The 22,860-nt window shown below is 47.8% G+C and overlaps 11 protein-coding genes across 11 annotated transcripts; 5 read left to right on the top strand and 6 right to left on the bottom strand.

The window, feature by feature from the left end:
• Positions 1-89: 89 nt before the first annotated feature.
• On the top strand, positions 90-1,379 carry B9G98_02583 (putative cardiolipin-specific deacylase, mitochondrial; the record flags this gene model as incomplete). Its single annotated transcript, XM_024809140.1, has 1 exon — positions 90-1,379. The coding sequence occupies one exon, from the start codon at positions 90-92 to the stop codon at positions 1,377-1,379; it is 1,290 nt and encodes a 429-aa protein (XP_024664908.1).
• A 55-nt stretch (positions 1,380-1,434) lies between these two features.
• On the bottom strand, positions 1,435-3,480 carry B9G98_02582 (Long-chain-fatty-acid--CoA ligase 1; the record flags this gene model as incomplete). The annotated part of the gene is made up of 1 exon (XM_024809139.1): positions 1,435-3,480. One exon carries the CDS (start codon positions 3,478-3,480, stop codon positions 1,435-1,437), a length of 2,046 nt encoding a protein of 681 aa, XP_024664907.1.
• A 1,130-nt stretch (positions 3,481-4,610) lies between these two features.
• Positions 4,611-8,450, top strand: B9G98_02581 (hypothetical protein; the record flags this gene model as incomplete). Its single annotated transcript, XM_024809138.1, has 1 exon — positions 4,611-8,450. The coding sequence occupies one exon, from the start codon at positions 4,611-4,613 to the stop codon at positions 8,448-8,450; it is 3,840 nt and encodes a 1,279-aa protein (XP_024664906.1).
• Positions 8,451-8,466: 16 nt separating this feature from the next.
• On the top strand, positions 8,467-10,029 carry B9G98_02580 (hypothetical protein; the record flags this gene model as incomplete). Its single annotated transcript, XM_024809137.1, has 1 exon — positions 8,467-10,029. The coding sequence occupies one exon, from the start codon at positions 8,467-8,469 to the stop codon at positions 10,027-10,029; it is 1,563 nt and encodes a 520-aa protein (XP_024664905.1).
• A 21-nt stretch (positions 10,030-10,050) lies between these two features.
• B9G98_02579 (hypothetical protein) lies at positions 10,051-10,755 on the bottom strand (the record flags this gene model as incomplete). Its single annotated transcript, XM_024809136.1, has 1 exon — positions 10,051-10,755. The coding sequence occupies one exon, from the start codon at positions 10,753-10,755 to the stop codon at positions 10,051-10,053; it is 705 nt and encodes a 234-aa protein (XP_024664904.1).
• A 72-nt stretch (positions 10,756-10,827) lies between these two features.
• Positions 10,828-11,781, top strand: B9G98_02578 (Dolichyl-diphosphooligosaccharide--protein glycosyltransferase subunit 3; the record flags this gene model as incomplete). Its single annotated transcript, XM_024809135.1, has 1 exon — positions 10,828-11,781. The coding sequence occupies one exon, from the start codon at positions 10,828-10,830 to the stop codon at positions 11,779-11,781; it is 954 nt and encodes a 317-aa protein (XP_024664903.1).
• A 27-nt stretch (positions 11,782-11,808) lies between these two features.
• Positions 11,809-14,325, bottom strand: B9G98_02577 (Cytokinesis protein 3; the record flags this gene model as incomplete). The annotated part of the gene is made up of 1 exon (XM_024809134.1): positions 11,809-14,325. The coding sequence occupies one exon, from the start codon at positions 14,323-14,325 to the stop codon at positions 11,809-11,811; it is 2,517 nt and encodes an 838-aa protein (XP_024664902.1).
• A 221-nt stretch (positions 14,326-14,546) lies between these two features.
• Positions 14,547-16,163, bottom strand: B9G98_02576 (Sorting nexin-41; the record flags this gene model as incomplete). The annotated part of the gene is made up of 1 exon (XM_024809133.1): positions 14,547-16,163. One exon carries the CDS (start codon positions 16,161-16,163, stop codon positions 14,547-14,549), a length of 1,617 nt encoding a protein of 538 aa, XP_024664901.1.
• Positions 16,164-16,464: 301 nt separating this feature from the next.
• On the bottom strand, positions 16,465-16,878 carry B9G98_02575 (Dynein light chain, cytoplasmic; the record flags this gene model as incomplete). Its single annotated transcript, XM_024809132.1, has 2 exons — positions 16,465-16,757; positions 16,803-16,878. 2 exons carry the CDS (start codon positions 16,876-16,878, stop codon positions 16,465-16,467), a joined length of 369 nt encoding a protein of 122 aa, XP_024664900.1.
• Positions 16,879-16,946: 68 nt separating this feature from the next.
• On the bottom strand, positions 16,947-18,575 carry B9G98_02574 (Kinesin-like protein KIF13A; the record flags this gene model as incomplete). The annotated part of the gene is made up of 1 exon (XM_024809131.1): positions 16,947-18,575. The coding sequence occupies one exon, from the start codon at positions 18,573-18,575 to the stop codon at positions 16,947-16,949; it is 1,629 nt and encodes a 542-aa protein (XP_024664899.1).
• Positions 18,576-18,984: 409 nt separating this feature from the next.
• Positions 18,985-22,854, top strand: B9G98_02573 (tRNA (guanosine(18)-2'-O)-methyltransferase; the record flags this gene model as incomplete). Its single annotated transcript, XM_024809130.1, has 1 exon — positions 18,985-22,854. One exon carries the CDS (start codon positions 18,985-18,987, stop codon positions 22,852-22,854), a length of 3,870 nt encoding a protein of 1,289 aa, XP_024664898.1.
• Positions 22,855-22,860: the final 6 nt, after the last annotated feature.

The following is a 22,860-nucleotide window of genomic DNA, read 5'->3' as shown; positions in this document are numbered from 1 at the left end:
AAGGGGGATTATAGAGAGACTAAGTACCACATGTGAATTACCCCAAAAACAACGCTTTCGCATCGAAGATCACACCACAACTAGAACACATGGGCCGACACGTGCGACCTTATATCAAGAGTTCACACATCTGGCGGCGATATTTATCAACCGATCCGGACGCATTAATGATAAAATGGCCTCGGATTGAGGCCATCGACGAGGCTGTCCTGGAGAAGCCGACTACTGCTACTTTCCGGCCACCTCGCTCTCCAACTGGAGCAACTGTATCCAATTTGTTCAAGAAGCGGTTCACTATGGGATATTACGACTCGTTTGTGCAATGGATGCGACGGCATGACCTAGTTACTGCTGATCGAATGGTGCTCCAGTTCTCAGGTGTGCCTTTTGAGGGCCCGAATGCCGCAAGATATATCAATACCCCGGCGGGCAATGGAAATTACATCAACGAGTTGCAGGTTGAAGGGCCTGCAGTGGATGGTGCCCCTAACAAACATGTTGTTTTGATCCATGGCTATGGTGCGTGCAAAGGATTCTTTTACAAAAACATCAAGGCCCTCGGTACAGTCCCCGGATACACGCTACATGCACTTGATATGTTGGGATATGGACTGTCTTCGCGCCCCAAATTCCCGACAAAGCTCAGCAACAAGAGCGTTGAAGGTATCAAACAGGCAGAACAGTTTTTTGTTGAGTCTCTAGAGAGCTGGAGACAAAACAAAGGAATCGAGAACTTTGACATGATTGCACACTCGCTAGGGGCATATATCGGCTGTTCGTATGCCTATGAACACAGCGATCGAGTCAACAAAATTCTGTTGGCTTCTCCAGCTGGAGTCAATCGAAGTGCCTACTCTTTGCCAGGGGAACTGCTAGGTGATCCCGCCAATTTGACCGATCCAACTGGACCAACCTCACCTGCACCAGATTACTTCAAGTGGTTATGGGACAAGAAAGTTAGTCCCTTTGTGATTGTAAGAAAAACTGGCCCGTTAGGTCCAATGTTTACCTCCGGTTGGTCTTCTCGACGCTTCTTCAGGCTACCCCAGGAAGAACAAGAGGCCCTTCAACTCTATTCCTACGTCATGTTCAATGCTCCTGGGTCTGGAGAGTACGCATTGAGCTATTTATTAGCGGTGGGCGGTCTCGGACGCTGGCCGCTTGCTGAGCGAGTTCATCAGCTAAAGTGCCCCTCTCTTTGGGTCTATGGAGACCGAGACTGGATGGATAAGCGGGGTGGAATAATTGCTGCCCAGCGCATTCGGCAAAAGGGCGGGAGGGCTACCATTGTTGAGCTTGAAAACAGTGGGCATCACCTGTACTTGGACAATTACAAGGAGTTCAACAACCTCGCAGTACAGTTTGTAACAAAGTTCTGATATACAATGAAACTACATAGACTAAAAAATTAAAAAATCTACCACAAAGTGCTATTTAAGCGTCCTCGAATGCCTTTGCGAGACCCTCCTGGTTGTGCTCCTTGATCTTACGGCGCTGGACCTTCTGAGCACTGCTCACAAAGCCGTTCTGGGGGGTCCACTCCTCATCGAATGTGATGCCGGCAATCAGCTCAAAGCCCTTGAGGTCGTTCGCACGACCGGTCTGCTGAAGGGACTTGAGAACCTCTTTATAGATCTTGGGGTTGTTGACAACGTCCTCGTCGTACTTGAGCTTCTTCTTCTCGCAAAGCTCCTTGATGGTGACTGGGTTCGGGACAACAACAGCAACGGGGTGCACGTGTTGATCGTCAGCGAACAGACACAAGTTAAGGACATACTCGTCAGAACGATAGAGAGACTCCAGGCGCTCCAAGGCAAGGTACTCACCATTGGCGGTCTTAACGAGGTTCTTGCGGCGATCAACCAGTCGTAGGCAACCTCTATCAGTCCACTCGGCGATATCACCAGTCTTGAACCACCCATCAGAAGTGAACGCCTCCTTTGTCTCCTCTTCATTGTTGTAGTAGCCGGGAGAAATGCACGGACCTCGCAAATACACCTCACCCTGTAGGTTCTTTGCGTAATACCCCGCATCCTCTACGGTAACCAGCTTGGCGGTGACAACTGGAGTAAGCTCACCCGAAGTGTCAAGATCAATGTGGTTGAGATCCATCAGGCACGCCATAGCGTTAGTCTCAGTCAAACCGTAGCCAATTGCCAGAGGGGCAACGAGTGTGTTGAGGAAAAGACGAGTGTCGGCGGACAAAGCTGCACCACCGGCCATAATGAAACGCAAACGGCCACCTGTAGCTTCCTTGATCTTACGGAACACAACAGCGTTCAGAATAGGCGTGGGCAGACCCCATGAATCCATCTTCACCTTCAAACGGTATGAACGCCAGAAAACACCCTGCATTGTAGGCGATAGCTTACGAACGTTGGCAAGGATACCCTTCTTGATAGCCTCAAAAACAGCCGGGACAGCTGCCATGAGAGTGGGACGCAGCTCGCGGATATCACCTTTACAGTTGCGCATGTTAGCATCACTGACGGTTTTGGGAGTACCGTAGCCCAAACTGCAACCATTGTAAAGAGAGATCAACTCAGCTGTAAGCTCGAAAATGTGTGCGAGAGGAAGAATATTCAAGAAAGTGTCGCTAGAAGTGATAGCGGAAACGTTGCCAACAGCACCACTAACACCAGCAACAACAGTAGAATGCAGAAGAATAACACCCTTGGGCTTTCCGACGGAACCCGAAGTATACATGATACAGCACTTGTCGTGGTCCTTAGGACGAGTAGGCTCAGCCGGGTTTGCTTTACCCAGCTTGATGAGTTCGGAAAGAGACAAGACCTTGATATCCTGGCGGATCTCCTCAAGTTTCTTGCAGTCCTCTAGATCCTTGCCGACCAGAGGCCCCTCAGTGTCGCGCCAAACAACAATGCGGATGGAAGGAGTGGAAGGGAGAACTTTGAGCAGGGTGCAGAAGTGACCCCGATCAGCCAAAATACCAACGGTGCTCGTTTCTTCGATGGAGCTGTGCAAACCAGCATTGCCCAACGTGTCGTAGGCAGTGACCGCAGTGATATTCTGGCGGGACAAAGCCAGGAATGTCAACAGCCAGTCGGCACAAGACGCAAGGTACAGGTGGAATCGCTCACGGCCAGGCTTGACGCCGAGCTTGACAAGACCAGAGGATATATGCGAGGCAGTCTCAAAAGCTTGCTCATAAGTGTTCCATTCATAGGGGCCCATTTCAAAGTATTGCCACGTCTTGGTGACAGTCGTCTCTTCGCCGTTCACAACCTTCTTAACTTCCTTCTCCTCATTGTGGGTCTTGAGGAGCTTTCGGGTACCCATATATCGGCGCGGACCGAACTCCTTCACTGCGTCCTCGAAAAAGTCGTAGATAGTCTTGATATGGGGCTTTCCTGGAGGGTGAGTCCATGGAGCTTTGGCGGCCTTGTAGTTCCGGCGCGGAGCCGTTTCATTCGCGTTTGCAGGAGATCCTACCTCCACACTATAGTTTGGTTTTCCCATACTGATGTTTATACTCGATACGGATGTCCAGCACAAGTAAAAAAAAATATGGGGTGTATGTAGATGGTAACTAAAAAACGCCGCTACGCAGTGCATTACCAACTCTCAATCCCCACTTGCCCTAACCCTGGCATGCGTCAAGAGTTACACCGCAGGCAAACTTGAATCACGGGGCTTATCAGATTTTGCTAGCATTCCGATTTTCTCCGGGCGTCGGAGAAGCCGGCATGGATCCTCTGACACCTGAACTGGTTACATTCTATTGCGGATCACTAATTCTCAACAGCAATTTGCGGCTAATCAATGGGCTTCCTACCTGTCCCCCAGCTGACTTTCCGCATGGGGTGCAGGGTTTGAATCTGGCGTTGGGGGAACTAAGCTAGAGCGATGCTCTCGGGCAATGACCTCGTGTGGCCAAACAAGGTCGGTACATTATGCAACACACCAGTCCAAAGTGACCGTAAAATAGAGTATGCTCCAATTGTTTATTTTTTCTGACCCGTATGCACCGTTGCTGAAATAAATCCCTGTCCTACTCTTCAAAGCAAGTTGAGCAGACGGGTAGCTCTCCCCAGCTGCTAGGTCCTGCTAAGTTAAGGGTTGGGGGCGAATCCAGTTAGTGGGGAACTAACCGCTTGTCTACGAATCCAGTCAGGACTCTCCGCCTGCTATTTGTCTTGGCGTAGACACTCCCCACTGCGGATGATTAGGCGTCAAATGATGCTTCTATGCAGCAGATCATGCTCGATTGCCGAGGTCTTACTTCCATAGCTGCGGGTCGTCAGGGTAGCGATGCATGTCGACAACGCTGAAGGGCTATGCCCTTCGGAATGGATCACAAAGCATGATCCTGGTGCTACGAGCCCTGTTGGTTTGATCCAGCCAGTGCTTATCTACATGCATAGATGGCTCTCATTGTTTCCCCTAGGTGGCGGCAGCATCAGAACGATCGCGTTCTAAGGAAAAGCTTAGAGATAGCCTTACTTTTTGTGTTCGGTTGAGATAAACAATATCTTTGTACCTTTTTTGGTTTTTGGTGGAGCAGTTTTGGCCCTTTCGTTACTTATCGCGAAAGATCACCAATGTTGTTTATTTTCCGAGTCCCAGACGTTTTGTCATCACCCGAATAGATGAACGGTGGAGGGCTTTTCAACCAAACGGCCACTAACTCAGCGAGCACATTTGGCCAGCCACAAACCCAGAACCAAACACCTTCGTTTGGTGGGTTTGGCACGTCGTCAACTACGTCCCAAGGCGGTCTTTTCGGACAGCAAAAGACGGGGGGTCTGTTTGGATCAAACACCACTGCGCAGCCTGGCCAGGCACCAACCGCGACATCTTCCTCATCAGCCCCATCTACCCCCTCATTGTTTGGATCCAATCCCAGCATCACCACCACCACCACTCAGCCTTCTTCTCTGTTCGGTAACAAGCCGGCGCCGACTGGTTCAAGCCTTTTCGCAGCACCTGCCCCTAGTCAGCCTTCTGGTGGTTTGTTTGGTGCTAAACCAGCTGCAACCGGTACTGGTCTTTTTGGAAACGCGTCTGCTTCTGCAGATGCTAAGCCAGCTTCCACTGGAACGAACTTATTCGGAACAGGTACCGCAGCACCAGGAACTACAACCTCGTCGACTGGTACCGGGTTGTTTGGAAACAATACCGCACAGTCCAGCTCAACAGGAGGTCTGTTTGGAAATAGTACTGCTAACACAAGTACAATTGGAACCACAAGTTTGTTTGGAAAACCTGCAGCTGCAGGCACTTCCACTGGAACTGGCTTGTTCGGTTCCACGCCGTCAGCTAGTTCAGGCCTCTTAGGAGGTACGTCTGCACCCACAACGGGTACAGGTATGTTTGGAAGCTCAACAAATCAAACCGGCTCGCTATTCGGAAAAGCGGCAGCTCCTACCACAGGCGGTGCAGCCCCTACAACTGGTGTTAGCATCTTTGGATCCAGTATCCAGTCCACCCCTATGAATGGTTTGGGGAACGCTTCTGCTTCAACATCTACCACACAGCCCGTCGCAGGATTGTTTGGCTCATCTAGCAATGGCGCTGCTGGGCGCCTTTTCGCTACAATTGAGCAGCCCTCGTATACTTTGCCCGGATCCCAGAGCAACGGATCTCCTAAATTGTACAAGTCTTTAACCGCAGGGATGGCTCAAACAGCTAAAGAGAATGGCAGATCTGCTCCAGCTGTTAAATTGGCTGTGGCATCTGCCCCGTCCGTTTCGACCACTGAAAAATCGTCTTTGCCAATCAAGAGATCTTCAGAGCATCAGCAGGACACTCGCAAGCTCTTGAACTCGTATGAGAAATATATCAAGGATCGCCCGACAAATCTGATAATTCGTCGAGCCAAGCGACCCGCCTTAGCCATCTCTGCCCCAGCGTCTAAACTGGCCATTGAGAACGGTTCCGCACAACAAACAATGGAAAACTCTGTTAATGGCACGCTTGAAACCACAGTGGCCCAGTCACTTGCAGACTCGACACTCCCTTCGGCGGATATATCGTTATTCCACAAACAGGCGCAGACCGTGACCCTTGTTCGCGTCAACAAAGCCGCTTTGGAGCAAGGCTACTTCATTCGGCCAGGCCTTGACGAGCTCGCCTCTTACTCCAAGGAGCAGCTCAAGGCAGTTCCTAATCTTGTTATTGGCCGCGACAATTTTGGCCAACTGTTGTATTCTGACCCAATTGATCTGTCCGGGATCGAGAATCTAGGTGATATCTTGGGCAAGCTGGTTGTATTTGACGAAGGCACTGTTTGCGTTTATCCTGACGATCGCAAAAAGGTTGAACGTGGCAAGGAACTCAATGTGCCCTGTACTGTTACCATCGAAAACGCGTTCCCGCGTGATACGCAAGGGAAGCTCATTCTGTCAATGGCCGACCCCCGAATGGCTAAGCATGTTGCCAAGCTCAGAAAAGCTAATGAGTCTCGTGGTGCTGAGTTCATCACATTTTCTCATGGCGTTTGGGTGTTCAAAGTTCCTCACTTTAGCATGTGGGGGTTGCCTGTTGATGAAATGGTCGTAGACGACGACTACGCCGACGAAAATTCAGCCGACGAACACGAACAGTTATCAGTGGAGATCAATGGTGTTTCACGTCCTACTGAATCTGTTGCTGTAAAGTTTGAATCGGTTCAACCTTCGGTTCGTTCCAATCCTGTTATTCCTACAGTTGCCCAAGAACCCCTCACATCTGTTGGTTTTTTTCCCCGAACATCTACTCCGGATTTTGTTGCGGACGAAATGCAGATAGTGACAGATTCCCAACCTTCCAAGCCTCGAACTTGGGTTGATGTCTTGGCAAACTCTTATTTGTTGGAGGCTTCTGAAGGCGCTGTTGCTGAGGCATCCGCCGTGGACGGATCACTTACTGCGAATGATTTAAACAGGATCCTGTATGGTGCCAAGGATGATAGAGTTTCGGCCTACGAGAAACTGAGACGCCCACCAACGTTGTTCACCTCCAACTCTATGCTAAAAAAGGCACCAACCATAAGTGGTGTTGGAAAAGTCATGGTTAAAGATGCAACGTCCTTAGACACCGGTATCCTCAAATCTTTTGTGACCAAGGCTGGAAGATCCGCGGCAGCTGGCGGTCTCATGCGACTTGCTACAAATGTGACATTTGCTGATCTACAAATCATTTTCCCACATCCTCTTTGGCCTGTCTGTTCGGTTATTTTTGACGGCTCCTCTGGAGTTACTCGGCGGGAGCGATTGTCGGCTTGGCTCGTTGAGCAAACATCTAAAGCTGTCAATAGAGACCTTTCTGCGGCTGAAGATGATTTCGACGCAATCTGGATATTAATCTGTGGTTATCGTCTTGAAGATGCGGCGGTTCGTGCAATTTCTTCTGGCAACCCTCATTTGGCTACACTGATCTCTCAACTGGGATCCCCGGCCGCCCGGGCTGCAGCTCAAGCCCAGCTCAAGGAATGGAGAAGCTCAGATGCTATTTTCTTTATTCCCTCAAAGGTAAGGGCGATCTACGAGCTTGCATCAGGAAATGTTGGACTAGTTCCAGCATACTCTGCCAATGGCCAGCGAGTAGCCGAACTGGATCTCACTGAAGGCTTGGACTGGAAAAACGTCCTGGGCCTAAAGCTCTGGTATGGGATGCCAGAGGTTGAAATTGATAATATTATTGCGACTTTGCCCGATAGCGATGACTCTGAATTTGTGTTCTTGCGACTGGTTTGCCAGCCGTCGGTTCTAAATCAAATCGACACTCTTGTAGGCTTGCCCACTGCCTTCTTGGCTCTCCAAGCTTTGAAAAATATTCCTCGTGAATCGCACACCATCGACAATATTTGCGTCCAGCTAAGCTACGAGCTACTTGAATCATCACAGCTGACCAGTGCGGTGTTTGTGGCTCTTCACATCGTGGACGACAGGCTGGCTTTGATTGTTGTCAAGGACATTCTTATGCGCTCACCATGGTCTCTATCAAGCTCTTTTGCTGCCGAATTGGATCTCCCTAAGCAGTTGGTGTTGGAATCGCAGGCACTGTATGCACACTACGCGCAGAATTATATTAAAGAGTCTGAGCTGTTGATTGAAGCCGAACTGTTTGACGATGCCCACAAAGTGCTAATCACCCTGGTTGCTCCACAGGCTGTTATTCGGAACGACTACCACACGGTTGAACAGCTGTTACAGCGTATCCCTCCAACCGTCAATGGATGGAAGCTGGGCGGCAAGGTATATCTTGATTACTCCAAATTCATCAACAAGCCCACCTCAGAGCTTGCTTTGACATTGTGCTCTGCGCTGCAAACAATTGCAACGTTTAACGTCGAGCATAAAGCTGCAGTCGCCATAATGGCAGGCCAAGTCGCGTCGCAAGGCAGAATGAGTTTAATGACCCCCCAGATATTGAAAATGAAGCTGGGCTCGAGCCAATACCGGCTACAAGCTATGCAGCAGGCTGCAGTAGACCTTATTCAAATGTAGATTAGTTTTTGCTTGCATGCATATCTCCCTGTCTCTGCTGCACCTCGAATTTGTCAGTCGGGTCATGCAACATGAACTGTTGATAGTGTTGGCGGGCTACCCGTCGTCTCTTAACGGTGCGTTACTGCTGCACCCTTCAGAGAAGGACCTATTTGAGCAGGCGATTGAGTTTGGGTCTCGAGTGCAGACCATCAAGAGTGCCTGCAGAGAAGCCGCGACACCTCTAGCGCGCGTCGTGGAAAAGAGGGTGCTACGGCCTTATCTAGAGTGCTTAGCCGCTATAGAGAAGCAAATTTTGAGCGGCAAGGGAAAGTATGGTGCATACCCTGGTATTTCTGTTGCGGCCATCTTTGCAGACTCGCTTTACAAGTGGGATCGCCAGATGGAATACGCCCAGGCGTTGGTTCAGTACAATGGTTCAACCGCAGAAATAATCGCTCAGACTCAAGCGGACTGTTTATCTGGGTTTCCTGAAATAAGAGACATCGCGCAAGATCTCTCAATAGAGCTCGACAGATCGTGGCTTCGCAGCGTGTCGTCGTGGATTCTATGGGGTCAGGCAATTGACTGGCCAAGCATAAAGGCGCACCCCTCTCTAGACAGAGAAACTCTGAAATGTATCATAGATACCGGAAACTGCTTACAGCGTATGAACATGATGCAATTCTCTCTGCAGTCCAAAAATCGTGATGTTCTGAAGAGTAATGCTCGCATTTTCGAGTCCATCAAAGTCACCATAGATCTCACCGATATCAAGGACAAATTGACGAGAATTCGAAATGCACTACTTGACACTGTCATGGCTAGCCCCAATAACAACATCCAGTTACAAAATACTCTTGATCTGTTACGCAAAATCGTGCTGGCTGGATCCAGCGCGTTCACTAGGACGTTTTTGGAAACTGCAAAAATAAAAAGAGCACGGCTACCTGCAGACCCGAGTAACCAGCTGTTTCAAAATGCTGTTGCCAGCTACTTTGAAGATTACCACGAACTCGCTCCTGAATGTGAGGACCTCTGTCACAGACTGATCAAATTTGAAGTGCTGCCTGAGGAAGAGCAGGCGGAATATAACGACCAAGTTGACGATATCATGTTTGGTGTTCGCGTTACCTTTCTCTTTGAACTGGATTGGCCTTTCAGTTTGTATTTTACCGAGCAACAGTGTAGAGTCTACGCTGATATCGGTTGTTTTTTATTAACTTTCTCGATGGCAATGACGCAGTTAGATGCCGGAGTACGGTCCCTTGAAGCCTTTAAATATGGCGTTTTTCTTAAAGCCTTGTGGCAGCATTTCCAATGGACCATCGATAAGCTTTTCCTGGAAATAAGAGAGTGCTGTAGCAGCCTGCCCGGCACCACGACAGAGAAACTCAACACATCGCTCAAAAAGGCAGGTTCGCTGCTACTGTTTGATACCCCAGATATCAGGCAAGCCACGAGACAGCTCATTGTTTCGGCGTTAGCGGTTTCAGAGGGGAGAGACGCTGTCGATGGCATTGGACAGCTGCTCGACCTCTTGACTCAACGAGACGACTTGGATGATCTTATGCCATATCTGGAGCCGTTTGAAACATAACTTAATTGCATAATAAATAATTTAAATACGAAACATTTGCCGCTTGGCCCTTGCTGGTGAATCTGAAATGACCCCTGACTGATTCACAGTTGTCTCGTCAGGCAGCACAGCCTTGACTATTCGTCTTCTTGACGATGGACGCGACGACCTCGTCGATACTCTTACCCCTGTACTGGTCGCTTCTACTCGAATAGGTTTCGGTACAGGCGATATATTGGGAATGGTTGGTTTCGAGATTTTGGCAGGTGTAGCATTCCGGTGCTGTAACTTGCTCGTTGGCGTGGTGTTCAACTCAGTATTGCTGTCAAATTTGGACATAATCGTGTCGTCCAGGATATCTGGAACCGTCATGTTTTGACGGTTAGGTGAACTGTAGCCGGAATCAGACGAAGAACTGCTGTCTAATGGCTTCGCAGACCGATACACTGTACGAACTGGCGTTGTAATAACCTCATCATCAAAATCAGACACCTTGTCACGAATTTTTATAACTCTTTTGTTGCTCGGTTGTTTTGGCCACCGAAAAACGCGTGCACTTTGTCGAGGCATATCGTGCGTGTGTAAATGTGTTGCACCGGTCGAATGGTCACCGACCTGCCCTTTTGGTTTCTCGTACCGCGCCAATCTCGACTTCAATTCTTCGATCCTTTCAACCAAGTGCTCATTGACCGACCAAGCCTCCTCTAACTGCTCTCTCAGCAGCCTCATGGCCGCTCGCTCTGCCATGTGGGAATAAAACGTACGATTACGTCAGGACGATTTGGGCTCCCATCTAGACACGCAAAACGGCCAACGAATATGCGTTTTGTTCACAGCTTATTGGCGCTTCTTTTGACGCCTATTTTTGTTGTGGCTACATTCAATATTGAGGACCATGTTTCATCCGATGGTGTTGTCTACGCCAATGACCAAATGCTGGACCAGATCCTGGCCAACAAGCGGGACTACACGGTAGCTCTGCTGTTAAGTACTACCAACGACAGATTCGGCTGTCACTTCTGTAACATACTTGGTCCTGACTACCATATTGTGGCTTCGTCTTGGCGCAAAAAGAATCCAGATGGCAACAAGCTATACTTTGTCTTTGGTGAATTCGAGGAGTGCACACGGTCTTTCCAGAAACTGTCTCTCACTTCGGTGCCTTCTTTCAAAATTTACTTGCCCAATGCTGTTCCTCGTGGAGTAGGAAGTGACCATCTCACCGCTGAGTTCAAATCCACTGGCAATCAGGTCGGTGCTCTCGTTGGTCTCTTGGGCCAACAGGGATTCCACGTTGAAATTGTCAAGCCATTCCCCTGGGAGCGTGTTTTCAGAGCATCTATGACTATCATCGCTGTCCTAATTGCTCTTGTAGCTTTCTGGGATGTGTTCAAAAGGATTATCACTTCCCGCCAGCCCTGGATCGCCTTCTCGGTTGTCACCGTTCTTTTGTTCACTGCCGGTCAAATGTTCAATATTACCCGTGGAACTCCTCTGCTGGGTCAAGACAATGGGAAAATTGTCTACTTCCAGTCTGGTTTTGGAAATCAGCTTGCTATCGAAACGCAGATCATTGCTATCCTATATGCCGTTTTGAGCTTCCTGACCATTTCTTTGATTGCTAAGGTTCCTCGCATCACCAACCCCAAGGTTCAGCTGGGTGTTGCTGTTGCTTTGGCATTGAGTGTTTACGTCGGATACTCGTACTTTATTGCCATTTACCGTGTCAAGTACTACGGTTACCCTTACGGTCTTCTTCCTGTTTCAATTTGAAGCTGTTTAAAATATTAAATTAGACTTTTAACTACAAAACCATTCACCCAGCGCTGCCCATCCTTGACCATCGTCGGAAGAAACCACTGCTCTCCACGTTCCAACTTCAAGGACGCGGACGGTAGCTTTCCACGTGTCACTAGGACCAGTTGCCCGAGGCGTCAAATCCGTAGCACGTCCAGACGGCGACTGCACAGCTAGTTTTACTTGGACCAGACCGCAGCCAGGAGTTAGGCCTTTCGATGGGTGCTGATGGAATTCGAATGTGTAGGGCTGGCCCTTGCCGAGTTGTCGGCATTGGGGTGCGGCAATGTAAACGTCGTGCCTCTGAGCCTGAGGAGCAGGGAACCGACGTAAAAATTTGAAATCCGCGTTTGAACCCTGATGAGATAGAGTCAGGGTATAAATAAGAGACATGGCTTCAACATTTCTTGACGATATCGTCCGATCTGCCAAATATAGCTGAAGGGTTCCTTTTGAGCTACCTTCTGGCAGACAAGCTTTGACTCTGAACATTCGCCTATTTTCTTCCCATATGGGCTGGGCAAGAGCGGCCCCTTCGCGCTCGTCGCCCTTGCTTTTGCAAACGGCCACAACGTCATAGCGATCATTTGGCATCGTGATTTTAAGCTCACACATGTCAAAATTCTCTAGATGGAGTAGGCTGGGTGAAAAGTCAACGAGCTCAACGCCGTGAATAAACGCTGAGGGTCCTGCTAGTGGTAGTGTCACAGCGGCAGAAACAGGAATGGCCGGACTCAAGAATTGGTCGCTCAGTTGGTTCGGGATATGAGTGAAGATCATCTGCTGGGGTGGACATAAAAAGTATGATTTGTTTATATCGTCCGTGCTTGCGTGCGGTGACGATGGAGAGGCAGCAGACGCATCGAGCAATCGCCACTCGCCCTCAACTTTAACAGCATTCCAGGAATGAGGCTTTCCAGAGGCTTCAGTGTCTTGAGTTCGCAGATATCCTCTGATCATCCTTGACTCAATATCTAGCGCACCGCACATTGAATCAATGAGGTGAGCCAGCTCCAGAGGAGTAGCCATTTTGGTATGCATAGCTCGGGAGAGTGTTCCTTGCATGTCGGTAAGATCAGGCCCATTCGCATCTTTTAGTGCAGTGATATGGAACGCACACAATATAAACACAGCTCGTAGTCTCTCAACAGGGTCACTAAATCTTCGTCCAATGTGACTACTTGCAAACACGGCCGGTGTCATCAGTCGTGGCCAGGAAGACAGTGACATTATTTCGTGGTCAACTGCTCCAAAGTCTTCTAAACGATAGTCATGGAACTCGCTGCTTGAGTTTTGAACCAGGGCGAGAGGTGACGAAGAGGAAACACCCCGAAGCTCATTGGTTTGCCGCCGCTTTTGCAACTCATGCTCAGTCAAGGTTCGTGAACGATAAAGGTTCCGTTGATTATCCATCCAAGATGGGTCAAGCAAAGCGTTGGAAACAGTGGTTCGAGCAACAGTTGTCGGGGCTTTAATTTCATGTGTTCCCTGGTGATGATTAGACGGGTAAAACTCGTTGTCGGGATCTCTCAAATTTTTAGCCCAAGATTTAAGAGGTGATAACAGAGAACTTTTGATTCGTGAAGCCGATGATACGGTAGACAAGTGAGAGGAAGCGCTTATAGTTCGCGTGAGAGCAAACCCAAGCTCCTGGCCATTCTCTCGTTTATTGAACAGCTTTCGAACAAATCTGTGCGTCCCTGAAGACTTCTTCGGTGGTGACGGTGTCACATTAGATCCAGGATGAGAAAAATACTCGACACTTCGAGATCTCGTGCTCAGCCCGCTGAAAACACGCTCGTTCGATCTGGCTCGATCAGTAGCTGGTCCAACTGGAGTGGTTTGAGGTGCGAACGCTCTAGGATCGAACGGCACTTCTTCGAAATCTGGCGAATCTGTGATTTTGCGCATGAGTTGTTTGTCAAGGGTGAATTGATCTACAATTGGCGGCTGAGATCTCGCACTGTTGCCGCTGCTGCTTGGCAGAAATTTGTGAGGAGGAGGTGGTGGAGGTGGTCCCTCATCACTATCACTAGCACTCTCAGAATTTTCAAAGCCCAAATCAGCCACTACTGGTCCACTGGTATCGAGGCTATTCATGCTAGAGGTAAGGGCTTTCAACTCGTTGGAAATATCTTGCAGAAACTCTTCAGTTGACTGAACGCTCTTTTTAGAGTTTCTTGAGTCTGCCAAAGATCTCTGAGTAGTCTGTGAAGATGTCAAAGGCTGTGAAATGGCCAATCGGCTAACATCACTATCGAGTCTTCGAACCGATTGATGAGGGTCAACAAACTTCACAAAGTTACGAGGAAACGATCCAGTCACCTTATTCCTTCTTAATCTTCCAACCCACCAGTCACCATCTCCGGTACTGGTCACATCAATAAGATCCCCTTCAACAAATCCCAAATCCGTCTTCTGCTCACCGCTCCAAGAGTATTGGGCTCTGACTTGGCACTTACCAACAGGAATTGCTGGTTCATTCGGGCCGTAAGCTTCTACAAAGTCCTGGTAGTCCATAAAAGTTTCGTTAAGACCTCCAAATTTTTAACTTTCAATCACAAGAACAAGCTGACAGAAGCACGACGAACATATGTAAACAAATCCTTATGCATAGTCGCTGCATGACCCTGCTCCGTGCATGGAGAACAGTACGGTAATTTCTTGGAAACTACAGCATATATGAAGAATAATGTATGAGATATGTCTAACTTAAATAATAGAGAAATATATAAAATGGGTTAATTACGAGGAAGTTGCTCGCCTGTAACGACAGCGTATGCTTCTTCCCAAGCCGCTTGGTTCTTCTCTGCCCACTCAATATGACAGCGAACAAAGGCTCTGACCAACTGAGTTAGATCTTGATCTTTCACCTTCTTGTACCTTTCAATTTCCTCCTTCACCGCTTCTGATGTTACTGCGCTATCTTGCTTTGCAATTTCTAGGGCACCCTCAAGATTGGCGAGCTGTTCCCGTGTACGGGTTATATTGTTTCGCCGGGTGGTTTCTGGGTCAGTATCTATCATACCGTGTAATGCATTGTTGATAGAGGCCAGGCCGGGAAGTCGGAATCCTTTGGTCACCGAAGAGTACCTTCTCTCTGCGGGCTGGACATCACCTTTATCGTTGCTATCAATTGATGCAGTGTCCGACGATCCACCTATGCTATCATCTTTGAGCGAAAACCCGTCAACAGAGGAGCCCGCTGTGGAGTGGTCAGAGCCCGACGCTTCAGCAATAGCCAGGGTCACGTCGTTGGAAGAAACAGGGCCCAATGAAGAGCCAGTTAATGCATTGTTTATACGTTCATCCGCATTCAAGAAATCATTGATTTTCTGTGCTTCAACTTCTGCGTGCTCGAGTTGCTGCAGAGCGGCCCGCTTGCTCGCCATGGCCTTTTCAACCATTTCCACTTGAAGAGCACGGTATCGTCGGTATTTGAGAACTTGACGCGCAGTTGCGGCCAATTGCACACTCTCTGCTAGGGGCTCACTGAACTCTATTGTCAATGAGTCCTTGAGCGCAAGATCGGTCGAGAGGTATCCAGTGTCAAGAGCCTGGCCAACCTTTTCAACGGCAGTGGCCAAGTCTCCCTGGCTTTCCAGGCTGAATGCATTGAACTGGCCACCAAGATCGGCACAATCTTTGGCAAAGTTTGTGTATTGGCTATTGATACGACGAGCAGCCTTGTCCAGCCCGTTGCCAATGACCGCCTCGTACTCCTTGGCACTGTCTTCAATGTCCTTGAACAACGGGTCAGTCTCTGAACGGAGCTTGGCCCCAGATGGAGGAATAGGAAGATACGCATGTGCCGGTGTGGGATTGGTTGCATCTAAAGGAGGCGCTTGAAGCGAACTCTTGGGCAGATTCGCAAGGTACTCACAGGTCAAAACTTCGTTCCAGCTTGTGTTCGGGTCCAAGAAACGTTCCATCAAATAGGAGTCGCGAATAACGGGTATTTCTAAACAACGTTTCAGAAAGACCGTGAGCATGCGCCGTCGATGTTCGATAATCTTTGCATCTTCATGCGCGTGTGACGGGTTTGCGGCATACGCGGTGAGGCTGTGCTTTTCTGGAATGGGCGGTACAACTACCGTCGGAAGCAGACGACGAAGATTCAGAAACAAGCTCTCGAATTCAGAATATCTTCGGCGAACATTGACTCCACCAACGCTGATAGTGTAGGTTATGTGACCGCGTTTAGTGCCCTCGCGACTCTTCCCGGCATCTGTGATGGTGATCTCTTGGTTCTCGAGCGACTTGAGTACCTTTACCTCCTGCTTGGGCTTTGTTACAGACATTTCCGGCTGCTCAGTACCATCAATAGCTGAGAGTGGGTTATTGTCTTCGAAATCCATGGAGAGAGAAGTTACGCAGTCGTTATTGCCCCCACCAAGTTGACTCAGCTAGATTTATGTTTGGAAACGGATAATGACTAATTTTAACCCAATAAAGGGGTAAGCAATGCCTGCAGCCGCTATCTTGGGCCGGTGGCTAACAATTGCTGATTGCTCTTGTGATGTAGGTAAACAAAAGTTTACGGACGTTGCCTCGTGTTCGTCAGGAGCTACTAGAACTAAGCCGTGGCATCATGTGCAAGGGGAATTATCCAATGGGTAATCAAAGCAATTGCACAAGGATACACGGTTTAAAGGTCTTTTATGTCTTGAATAGGACAATGTTTATGTTCTTCTCATTGTAACCTTTTTTCTCAAGAGATAAGTAGATGAAGTTGCCCTTCGAGTGTGTCACAAATGTGCCAAACTTTTCGCCAACAATGCAATGCCAGGAGGGTTGATACCTCTTGTCCATTTCTCTTTTTACCAACTCAGCAAGCTCACTTTGCCTATCGCTATCATAACGATGGAACTCGCATTGCTCAAAGCCGTTCTTTAGCACATCGTTGACATTTTCTATCATCTCCTCAGACATGTCTGAGGATTTGACTTGGACTAATTGTTAGTCTGGACCTTTTTGTTTGGATTAAAAATACTTACATTTGGACAAAAAGATGTCAACTTCGCGGTATTGTCCCTCGTCGTTGTTCTCAGAATCATTCTCTCCATCGCTCATAACGTCTTGTTTGGGTGACAAAGCCTGCCTATGTCGACATGAAGGAGAAACATAAATATATTAAAACTCTACATAGCTTCTAGAATGGCGGTCCAATAGTCAAGTCTGTTGCTAACAGTTTCGCGGTCCTGAGATAAAGTCTGCCCAAATTGGGTATATTCGGAAATTAGGGCTTGAATTCGATCTACGCCTGTGGCCGCGAGAGACTGACCAGAAGTCCTCAAGATTTGAGCCGTTCTTTCCAGCTTGTCAGTAAGCAGGTCGTTTTGCTGCTCTAACTTACGGCAACGTGCTTCAAGTAGTGCAGCACGGTCTTCATAAAACCGGACGGTGGCTGCGACTTTCGCGATGACACTACTCTCATCTGGCTGGTCTCGCTTGGACAGTTTGAGCTGCAAATCATTCAACCGCTTCTGCATTTCCTCAATTTGAGCTCCCTGCTGCTCAGAATCAATACGGTCTTGGTTCACCCGGGCCTCTGTGGTGATGTGCTTGGCCTGTACCGCGTATCTTAATGTCGACAAAGTTTGCTCATAGTTTGTAGGGGATATACAGGCGATCATAGCGGTTTTCGAGTTTCCGCCTAAACTGTCTTGGAGAAGCCTGGTGAGAACTGACTCGCGGTAGGGAATGACCTGAAGGGTTGACCGGCGATCACTTGCTAACGCGGATATCACTCTGCCTAAAGTAACCAACGACTTGTTGATATTGGATCCTTCTCGTAGTCTTTGCCCCGTTGCTCCGGTCGCGTTTGTTCTTTCGGAGCCAGCCAAGTCAACGAGTCGAAGAAGCGATCTTTTTTCCTCAGTCCCGCCATCCTCATAAGTCAATTGTCTGATTTCGAGCGAGAATACAGCATGAGATCGACTGGAGTGGCTGTTCATATTGGTAGAAGCAGTGGCTCTGATAGCATTACCTTGTTTCAGGTACTTCAAGACCTGAGCTACATTTTTCACCGTAAACTCAGAAAGACCTTCCACATAGGGCTCTCTTGAAGAGTTTTCTCGGATTTTGAGATTAGTGCTGGTTTTCGCGTTGCTCAAAAGATCACGGACTTGCTCGTTATAAATTTCACAAAACGACGCTCGCACGGAAACACTTGAGATGCCCTGCAACTGCTCAATTCGCTCAAACAAGTCTGAACAGAGCTGAGGAATAATTCCAGGCTCCGATTCGGTGCCCATCATAGTATATGATTTTCCTGAACCTGTTTGACCGTAGGCAAAAATACATGTATTGTATCCCTCCAAACTGTGATCTAAAAACTCTTTGCCAAATAACTCGTAAACGTCCTCTTGACTCGCGAAATTGCTGTCCTTCGATGCACTCCAAAACGATTTATCGAATGTGAATGAACGCTTTTCTTGCTGTCTAGTGCTTGTTGGGTCAGGAGACAAAAACGTATCTTGTCCGGCCATTGAAAGCAAACAGGAAACTTCCGCATCTTCTGCAATCAAAGGACGGACTCTTACAGCAACTTTGACATTAGCAGAGTCCCTAACTGGGCTTTTACAACGCAGAGGACTGGATGGTCTAGTCAAAACAGGAGGCGGGGGGTTGATGCCAGATGCAGCCTTCAGAGGACTCTCTGAGCGGGGGCTGCCCGTGTTCCCGTTTGGATTGTATAATTTGAGAGGACTGTGAGCTTTGGTTGTACCTCGTTTGATATTCTCTCTTGCAGGGTTGGTTTTGAGCATAGTTCAATGGTTTAGGATGGTTTGTAACATATAGTGCATCTGCGACATATTTCCCAATCGGGTGCCATGCATGATTCAAATAAAAGTTGTTCAGCTTCCGAATCAAATGCGAAAGAATGGTTAAACAGTTTAAATTAATACATGCTGTGATCTTTTTGTAGTTAGTTGCGGAAGCGAGCCACGCCTGACTTCCACAAAGAGAGAAATCGGCTTATTTGAACTAAAATATATACAAAACCCAAGACCAAGATACATTTCAACTAATCGCAAGCCTTTATTGTTAAAAAGCAGCTAGGATTTGCATGCTCATTACCATTATAGCTTTTGGTCCCTCAATCTACCAAAGTGCCCGCCTCACAACCCAGGTAAATTAGTAAAGTGAGATATTCGAAAAAAAGACAGTGTCCACATGGTGCCGTCAATACCAGATCGAAGACTCTCTCTGGACCTCCTAGAACGTCAAACAAATGATTCTGACCTGAAGATTGATTTGGGCCAAGCGGCAGATCTCTATAGTGGCACCAAAGTGTCCATGGAAAATGCTGAACTGTTAGTAGCCCTCTATGACGCTCATGGCCCCATGATATTGACACCCAAGGTTTGGAGGAATCTTGAAAGCATGTTTCGTTCCGAGTTTTCAGCTGCTGCCATCCCCAACCATGATTTCGCAAGGGATCCTCTTTTCTTTATCGCTAGAAAAGTTGAGCCTGTCCGTGATTTTTTAATTGATGAACTCTTCTCCAAACTTGGGTCGGAAGATGAGTTTGTCTTTGAGAGTGCCCTGACATTCTTGTACCAAATGTTTTTGACTGGAGATGTGCCAATCAGAGGCTGCGAATTAGATGTGCTATACGAGCTTCTATCACACCAAAATATAAGATTGGCGGATACCGTAGCGCGAATTTTGGTGTCCAGTACTAAATATGCTTGCTCAAGAGTCTCACTGTCGTCCTGGTGGTCCATAATCAAGAATTGCGTTGTCGATCGGCCTCAGATAGCGTATAAAGCTTGGATTGGCTGGGTGCTCAGTGAGAGCGAATTCACAAAAGGCGAAGAGTTTAAAGCTCTGTTGAAAAAAGATAAGTATTGGAGGCTCTTACGAGAAGGTATCTCTATTGGTATGAAATCCTGTGAACGAACAAAATACTGCCTCCAAATCCTGTCTGCAAGCTTGAAAGAGCTCGACTTTGATCTCGATTTGGAGGAAATGGCTTGGAGATCCGGCGAAAAGACAACTTATCTTAACAGTTGGTCTCGCTATGTCGCTCTGATCGAGATTCTTTGTATCGATTCTTCACTCAATCAGGCAGAGGACTCTGCAGACGATATCGTCGCATTTCTGCACCCCCAGTCAGTTATCCCTTCGATTTGGGCAGTGACTCTCTTTGAAGCTGGCTTGACATCTAATATCCGAGACTTTGTCTACAATCTCGTGCTAGAACTAGGTGAGCCACTGAAAACATTCAACATCTCTCCTCAGTTTTTAGCAAGAAAACTTATCCCTTGTGCATTGCAAGCTTCCAACTTTGTGGTCGAAGAAGGACGGTGTGTTTACAAAGATAAGGTATTTTCTTTTATCGAGAGACTCTGTTGTGCTCTTGAAAGAGAACAGATGAACATCTTTATCAAAGAGTTAATGGAGGAATTTTCAGAGAGCGTTCGACAATACGAAGCACCACGAGTTGTTCTCACGAATGCTCTAGTTTCATCTATCCGGTGTATACTAGAGTTTGATGCTCTTTTGAGCGTAGCTGTATATGGAGGCTGCGCACTACTAGGCTACAAATCTGAAGCTATGGGCAGACTTTTGTTACACAATTGTACAAATATTATTATTAGAGGCGCTGATACGACCCTCATTACTGCTGAACAAGCTCTGAAGTTGGTAGATAAGCTTGTCATTAATGGTGTTCAGACCGTTGACTTGAAATCTGTGGCTCAATGGATGCCCAATGCATGGCTCCCAGTTTTGGTAGAAAAGTCTGGGCTAAAACCAGCCTATTCGATTCTTTATGCCCTAAAGGATAGTGATAGTTTCACTTTGGGTGCCGATGTAGTCGACGTGGACAAGGTAATACTTTACTTGCATTCTGAAATGAATCTTGCGAGCTCACCTGCTGTGAACCATCTCGCACAAAAGCTTTCCGATGGTCTATACTTATCAGAGTCAGAGTTCGATGCTTTGAGTCTTTACCCAAACACTAACATTTCTGTTCCTCCTCCCATTGGCGATACACTGGTTCAAATGCTACCTTACCTCCAAGCCTCGAGTCTTGTGGCACCACTTCCAACCAACGCTCTGATTAGGCTCCTAGTTGAAAAGGCTGACATGACGGGCTATATGAATTGTGAAATGAGGTCGTTACACTGCCGCAGTATCAGACATGTTTTTGATCAGATTGAGGCTGTGCCCGCGGAAGAATGGCCACTTTTAGTTGAGCTGGCTAAACGAGCATTCTCACACGACGAGTTCGAACCAAGAATCGCGGCACTTAGATGCTTGTCGCGCTCCATGGATAGCCTTAGTGCTGAAGAAGTGGATTCAGAGAATCTTGCCTCAGCTTTATCGTCTATCTGGCACGCGTTCAAGGAAGAAAAACTCCGGGCTTCAGAACACTTTGTGCATATTCAATTTATAAAAGTCCTCACGAAGCCAAAAACTGTACGTTCGCGCAATACTGAAGATTTGGAAGCGATTGCCTTGGATATCATGGATGAGAGCTATGCTCGCCGAGATCTTTTGCCCCAGTTGATCCGCGGGCTAGTAGCGACTCCTTGCCTTTGGGTATCTCGAGTCGCAGCAGCAGGGTTCTGTTTCCTACAGACCAATATGCAATCGTTTCATCTGGAGACTCTTCTTGCAAACGAATCTGGTAACTATCATGCCTTCTGGCCGCTATCAGAAAAAGCTGCAAAAGTTTTTGCCTTCGATTACTTTTCCAAAGGATACGATGCCGTGGAAATCACTATTTACCTTTTGCATGATCAGCGGTTCGCTTTATTACAACCTGGAAAGAGGCATGATGGAGACGAAGAAAGAGTTCGGATACTCGGTTTCCAATTGCTAACTTTGATGTCAAAGTTCTGGGGTGATTCCCTTGCCGTGAGCATAGCCAGGACTCTTTTGGAGAAAGCCGTCGATCTCGAGCCTTCGCCTTCAGCTCGTATACACGTCGAGTGGATCATAGCGCTAGTGATCTCAAGGCAACCTACACAATTAATTGATGAGTTTGTGTTGAAACCACTAGAAAACACTCTGGCCCCGCGCCACGTATCTTCTCTTGGTCGGATTGGCCTTTTGGTAGGTAAGGAGGTCACGAAGGAACTGAAGCCCGAGTTTTATCAGAAATATCTGGATGTTATGATTCCGTTGTCGTCCAGTAACCGAGCTCCAGTTCGGCATTTTGCAGTTGCTATGATATACGTTATCTTCCTGGACCAGAATTTGCGAGATTGTATTCACCCGCTGATGCTAAAGCTTGTCGATGGAATCGCGTCTTGCGCAGCATCAGTTGAGAACTTCAAAGAGTTCAGAAACGGCGACGACTCCGTGTGGTCAATTTCCAAATGTTTTACATTCACAAGTATCTGTGGTGGTGTTTCTAGTCGCATCACTGGAAGGGTTCTGAAGGATAGATTGTATAAAGCAGATTTCGAGGAGGAACTCGGAACCCGATCTTACGCGGACGAGGATGTTACTGACTTGCGTCCTATAAAGGCATTCCATGATATCTCTATGATTAGAGACGCAATTCGCGTAACCAATGAAAACATTCAAACTAAGAGTGGCTCTTTTGATGGATTGCAGCCCTTGCAGCGATCAGGACTGATTGTTGTAGCTACTCTCTGCGACAAGCCCACAAACCTTGGTGGCATCTGCCGGCTTTGCGATGCTCTGGGTGCCAAACTCATGACACTGAATGATATCTCTGTGTCCAAACATCCCCAGTTCAAAAATACTGCTGTTACCGCTGACAAGTGGATGCCTATGTTACAAGTGCCCGAGAACCGCTTACTCGAGTACTTGGAAGAAAAGAAGCAGGAGGGCTATACACTTGTGGGCATTGAACAAACCGATAATAGTCGCACGCTCAGACCTGATCTGAAGTTTCCTGTGAAAACCGTTCTGGTTATGGGCAAAGAGCGCGAGGGTATCCCAGGCGAGGTTTTGGCACATCTTGATTTCTGCGTGGAGATAGAGCAGTTTGGTGTGGTGCGATCTATGAATATCCAAACAGCAACCGCCATTTTGGTAAATGCATATAACAACCAGCATTAATTAAAT

The sequence above is a fragment of the Wickerhamiella sorbophila genome (genome assembly GCF_002251995.1).
Source record: "Wickerhamiella sorbophila strain DS02 chromosome Unknown contig3, whole genome shotgun sequence".
Classification (NCBI taxonomy): Eukaryota; Fungi; Ascomycota; class Dipodascomycetes; order Dipodascales; family Trichomonascaceae; genus Wickerhamiella; species Wickerhamiella sorbophila.
This window is presented reverse-complemented; position numbering and strand designations above follow the sequence as displayed.